Source organism: Acipenser ruthenus, chromosome 22 (assembly GCF_902713425.1).
Source record: "Acipenser ruthenus chromosome 22, fAciRut3.2 maternal haplotype, whole genome shotgun sequence".
Lineage (NCBI taxonomy): Eukaryota > Metazoa > Chordata > Actinopteri > Acipenseriformes > Acipenseridae > Acipenser > Acipenser ruthenus.
In genome coordinates, this window is record NC_081210.1 from 9,161,654 (window position 1) to 9,167,653 (window position 6,000).

The window sequence follows — 6,000 nt, forward strand, 5'->3', positions numbered from 1 at the left end:
ATGCAAGAGTTGTTTTTCATTCCTTTTAAATCCCAAAGCATGCATGTGCCTTGACCTGAATTCATAAAGTACAATACCTGGTTATTCTGGGATTGCTACAATGCTTGGCTTTTTCACAACAGATGGGTATAAACACGTTCTTGTGTTGTAAGCAAAGCACCAAACCTGTGGTCGGCAACTCCAGTCCTGATTGGCCGATCCAGTCCAGGGATTTATTGAGGATTTACTGTAGTATGAAATGGTTCAGTTTAAAGATCAAGGACATGGTTGTATGAAAGACCTGGACTGGAGGAGCCAGGCTTGCCTACCCCGCCATTAACCATACCTGCATAGTTTAGTATGTCAGCCCCCTGAATCTGTAGGTTTGTTGTGATGTGAATGGAATATAGAGAAGACGGATGGTCTCGTTTGTATTGTGGTTTGCCACATGGGTGGGTTGTGTGGGCAAATGGGCACAGCAAGGAGTCCCGTATTGATTGCTATCAGAGCCTGGGATCTTTGAGCTAATCACACTGACTGTACAAAGCTGTGATGATAACAAATAGCAATTTGATAACATGAAGCTACATCAGAATTAAATTGGGCCAGTTTTTAGGGCACAATGCAGGTGTATTGTGCCCTAAAAACTGGCCCAACTTTTGTAAAGAAGGGGAGCATGTCTTATATTAGAGGCGTTTTCATATGTCTCTGTATGCAGCATTTCTGATTCGGAAGGGGAAGTATATGGGAGAATCTGTATAATTCAAATGTTTCCGTGATTGCACAGGCTGTTCAAATGATGCTTTAGGAGTCCAAAGACATCTGTTCACTTGCTGTTGCCATGTGTGGTGCAACAGTCAGCACAAACAAAACCATTACGAAAAACCATTGAGGAACTGGTTTGAGCATTTATACTGCGTAAAGCTAAATAATTCTTGCAGATCACCACTTAGTATTACTGATCTGTCCAAAAAGCACAAACCATGCATGCCTAAAATAGAAGAAGTGCTTAAATGTAATTTCATTACAGCTTAAAACTGTTGGACCTTTGAAATGTTATGCATTTGCTATTAAATAAGTGAGATTACTGTCATTTGTTTTGGGTATCAGCTTGTGTGTGTTAATTTGAGTACCAGCCATCAAAGTTTACAAGTATGTTTAAAAAACAATTACAATATTCATTCATTACATAGTCTGGTAATCAAAAAAATAAGCGACTGGGCAAGTACAGTAACTTTGATTGACTGGAGTAGCCAGGAATATATGTATTTTTTTTTTTTTTTTACTGGGGAAGACTAAAGTTGGTGCATCTCTGACTTCTGTTTTAAACAGTCAACAATATTTTGGGTTTCTCATTTTTTACAGAACTACCAAAATCACTCCAGAGTTTCTTATCCTGGTTGTAATTTACTTGTACACCCATTCCTTCTCTCTCTCTCTCTCTCTCTCCAGTACACTTCTAGCATGAGGGCAAAATACCTTGCCACAAACCAGCCCGAATCCAACAGCCCTGCCTCCTAAATTCCCCTAACCTGCATGCCCCTGGAAGCAAACTGGGGATCACCAAGCTTCCAGACTTCCAACAGCCACTCGGATCCCTCGCTAGACAAAGCTGTACACCAGAACTTGGAGCTGTTTCAGCTGATGTGCACTTGTAAGTCTCTTTTTTGTGTAGAGATCTGCCCCTGGGCTCAAGTTTTAATACCAGGCAGATTCAAATGTTTTTGAAACCTTCCACCACCTGATGTACATAATTGTTCATTTTTCAAAAGGAAGATCAAATTTAGTGGTTTCATTTGTTCTTTTTTTATTTTGTTTTAAAAGGCATACTTGCAATGCTATTGACATTTTTTTAATACATATTATAAAATCTGTTGCTGCTGGAGTAAGTGCATCTGTTAGACACTGCATCTTCAGTCTTCACCCTCGCCTGTTTGTTTCATATAAATTTTTTACAAACCACTATAATATTTGTGTGAGTGAGTGTTTTTACACAAACATATTTTTACCTTTGGGGGGGAAAAATAAATAAAAAAAATGCTTGTAACTGTAATTGCAGTGAAGATTTTGTATTTGTATTAAATAAAATTACCTAAGCATGCTTAGACTGTATCATATTACCGCGCTCTAACCTGTGTGTAGAATCAGCCTTCATTATGTAACCTTTCAGAATCTTTCCTTTTTTTTCAAACAATTCTGAATTTCTGTTGAATGTAAGATCCGTTTCAACCCAGATTAGTGATGTGTATTAACCAGGTGGTTTTGCCAGTGATGTCTGTAGAACCCTGGTGCTAGAATTGCAGTGTTCTAGAATTGCAGTGTTCTAGGCTTGCAGCATGAATGTAGATCACTACATGTAGGAATTTTAAATAGGCACAGGGATCCGTACCTAGGTCGAACTTGCTTCAAACTAATCAATAAATGGTTATGTCATTATTATCTGCTTTTGACAACTAAACTTAAGTTTGGGAATTTAATAAATTCATACATTTTAATCGTTATTATTTTGAACAGAATGCAGTCTAGTGGAAATTCGGAGACTTGTAATGTCAGGATTTCTTTTTGATACATTTCTTTTACATGTGCGGTTAATAAACAATATGTTTTAATCAGGAAGATAGTGCTATTCAAGTCTTGAATAGTAAAACTTCATAAGCATCAGGCTACACATAGCTGGAGGTGTACTGTTTTTATTTGTAGAGCTAGAAGTGTCTCTGTGGGGCAGCTTGTATTGTCTACTAACTCCAGCTGTTTTGTTTCTGCTTAAAAAAAAAAACATTCCTCGTCTTAAAAGACTGCAAGATGTAGTGTATTTATTATTCCAATGTTGTATTGTTTAAAAAGAATAATGTCTGCATTTGTATTAACTTCAAACATATCATACAATGGCATGACAAAATGCGCAACAGGTTTTATATACGCATCAGAAGTGCAGCAGCAACAGAAACTGAAGGACAGACCAGTGGCTTCCCTGATTATGATGATGTGATCTGTGATTATTGTTTAATACAGGTTTTTTTTTTTTGGGTGGGGGGGGGGGGGGGGTACCATTGGAATGAACTGCCACTAAATGAAAGAAACTGAAGCGACTTGTATATGGCTTCAATTGAATTGTGAGCACCTATATGCGTATGTTAATGTGAATTGGACACAACGTGTTACAGCATCCACTTAATATGGAGGGCACAATGACCACGACCAAAATAACTGAAGAAACAAAACAAAACCGGGTATATCTCTGGATGAACCTCCCCCATTCTAATAAGGGAAACATTTCAAAAGGAATCGCGATATCCAAAGTTAATCAAAAGGCAAAGAAGATCTGTGAAGGATTCATATAACTTTGGCTTTCTTTGGTAAAAACAGTTTTTTAATGAGGAGCAACGTACCTTTTGACTCATCTTATTTAATGTTGTTTTCTGTACCTAAAGCATTGCGACTGCACAAGATCATGGAAGAAATAGTGCTTTCTACCTGTAATAAGGAAGTGGCATACATGTAGTGTACTAACCCAAGCACTCGTAGTTGTTAACAACAGGTTTTGGTTCCTTTATATATATATATAATTTTTTTTTATATAACGATGGACCTTACAGATGTATGCTTTTTTGTTTTTTGTTTTTTTTAACAAATTTGAGTACACAGACTGTGGTTCTTTCGACTGCCAACAGATACCTAAAGTCCTTTTTCAAAAGCACAAGCGCTCTTGTTTTCACAAACTCTGGACTCTTGAACATTAGTTAAAAAAAAAACTGTGTAATGTAAAATGGAATAGCGTGCTGTACGCCCCTCACGCGCCATCTTGTAAACTGTTGAAACTGTAAGATACTTTGCTGTGAATCTCTTAATCTCCCTGTGTTTTCTAGTGGTGGTGTTAGTAATTCTGTATGTAAAGTAATCAATGTGTTTGCTTGTCAATGGAATGGGCTGAAATCCTCCCCTAATTGTAAATAGAAAGCAGGACTCTCAGAAATGTTATGATGTCAAATTAATACCTGAGGTATGTATCCTTAAGAGTTTTATGCTTAATGATGACTTCAGGTGTTTTATGCAATCTGGACTGGCACTCCGTTGACGAGTTTAAATTAAAGGCATCAGTGATTTCTTTTTTCCCAGCTCCCTGGATAGCCAAAACAAAATCCCAGTGTTTATTCCAGCATAAGTTCAGTGACATCATCACATTTGTGTTCCGCATGAGGTCATGCTCATAAGCCTGCTGCATTTTCAGAACAAGATGAACACAATGATTAAAGCACCACCTGCCAAGGAATAATACGAATGCCAAGACTACAGTTCCCTGCAGGAATTGAGTAACCTAGAGAATGGAGGTTGTTTTGTGTTTAGTTTTTTATGTATCTGGATTTTTTAGCAGTACTGAAGCTATGGCCAAAGGTTTTGCATCACCCTATAGAATTAACTAATTTTGTTTCATAAGGTGGAATGAAACCTGCTGAATAATGGTACGTTAACATATTGAATTACATACCGCTTTGTAGTTTTCCCATATACGTAACAATAAACGGACAACTCCTAAATCTAACATGAAATACTGTACTACTATCATGGCTTCCGGTAGACTTTTACAATATCATTTTGTAGTTTCTTTGATTACATGAGGTTAAATAAAATATCTAAGTTATGTTCAAATATATATATTTTTTATTATGACTCAATCCTAAAATTCTAGGTGATGCAAAACTTTAGGCCATAGTGCCAGATTATAATTGTGGCCAGCAAGGCAATCTATATGAAAGCAAAGCTGTAGTTGTTTTTGAGGGCTACTTTTTAGTCTTTTTCTCCACCACCTACAAAAATCTGCATTATGAAACCTGTGGATAAGTAAGGGTTAATCCATTTCTTGTAGCCACAGAAGGTCAAGAAGTACTCTCTAAACCTTGCCAGTCAGCTAATGTGCAAGTCAGACTACCCCATGTTTATATTATATTACTCCTGTGTTGTGCTGGAAAACCAAAACATTCCCTCTGGAAATTTGAGCCCTGACTTTCTAAAAGAAATGAAATCTGTATTTTTCTGTATTTTTGTTTCTATGGATTTAAAGACCATTTAATGTAATAGTGAGACATTTTCATTGTTTTTAGTAGTAATGTACTCATTATTAATCATTGATAGAACAATGCATCTAAAAGTAACTGTTTGCACGACACACACAAAAAAAAAGGTCAAATGCAACTTGCCTTTGTAATTTACTATTTTTCTTTATCATACCACTTTTTTATATATATTTTGGAAATAACATTGTAGGTCCTGTAATGTATTCACAATACTTTTTTTTTTTTTCAAAATTTTGAAATTGAGTCTACATTGCTCTGTTTTGACAACAAAAAATATACTGTAGCTGATGACTTATTATTATTATTATTACTTTTTTTGCTATTACTAAAATATTATACATGTTAAACCTGTGGTTTTATTGAGCTTGAATTCAATGTTTTAAAAAAAATCAAATTAAAGTTACCTTAACAGACCAAGATTGCATTCATTTTCATTTGTGTACCTCTGGTTTTAATTGCAGAAGCATTAGTTATTTTGCTTATACTTCTATTTGCATATACAGTTTAAAAAAAGGGCCCGATATGCGAGTTTTACCTTATATTATATAATTGCTGTTCCATGATTCTGTGATGCATTTAAAAAAAAAAGATCTGTGATCGTTAGTTGCTTTTGTGGATTTTCACTTGCAAGTGAACTGTGACATTTTAGGGCCTTATCGAGCACTATATTCTGCAATTTTGAAAACTGACTTTGTATACGGTTTTAATCTGTGTTTTTAAATCTTTTGCTAAATTGCATTTTACTTTTTAAGCAGCTCTGTGCATGGGTAACATTTTGATTTAATTTTGCTGTTGGGTCATTAATAGGAAATTTTACATACTACTACAATTTAAAAGTATGTACTGTATTACAGTCCACGTGTCATCTCTTTTGGCAAGTGCATTTTTAGAATCATATCGTTCTGAAATAAAATATTTCTGTTGAAAATATAGTACTGTACCAGCAAAA

General features: G+C 35.6%; 1 protein-coding gene across 5 annotated transcripts in view; it reads left to right on the forward strand.

Annotated features, from left to right (window-relative positions):
• Nucleotides 1–5,464, forward strand: part of LOC117431489 (protein tweety homolog 3) — an 86,654-nt gene extending 81,190 nt beyond the window's left edge. For all 5 annotated transcript variants that reach the window (XM_058995960.1, XM_058995959.1, XM_034052438.3 and 2 more), the window contains one exon: nucleotides 1,432–5,464. Coding sequence is in view for 3 of the 5 variants with exons in the window: in XM_034052438.3 (XP_033908329.2) it covers nucleotides 1,432–1,500 (69 nt within the window). In the remaining 2 variants the exon portion in view is untranslated. The remainder of the gene's footprint in view (nucleotides 1–1,431) is intronic.
• The last annotated feature ends 536 nt before the right edge of the window (nucleotides 5,465–6,000 follow it).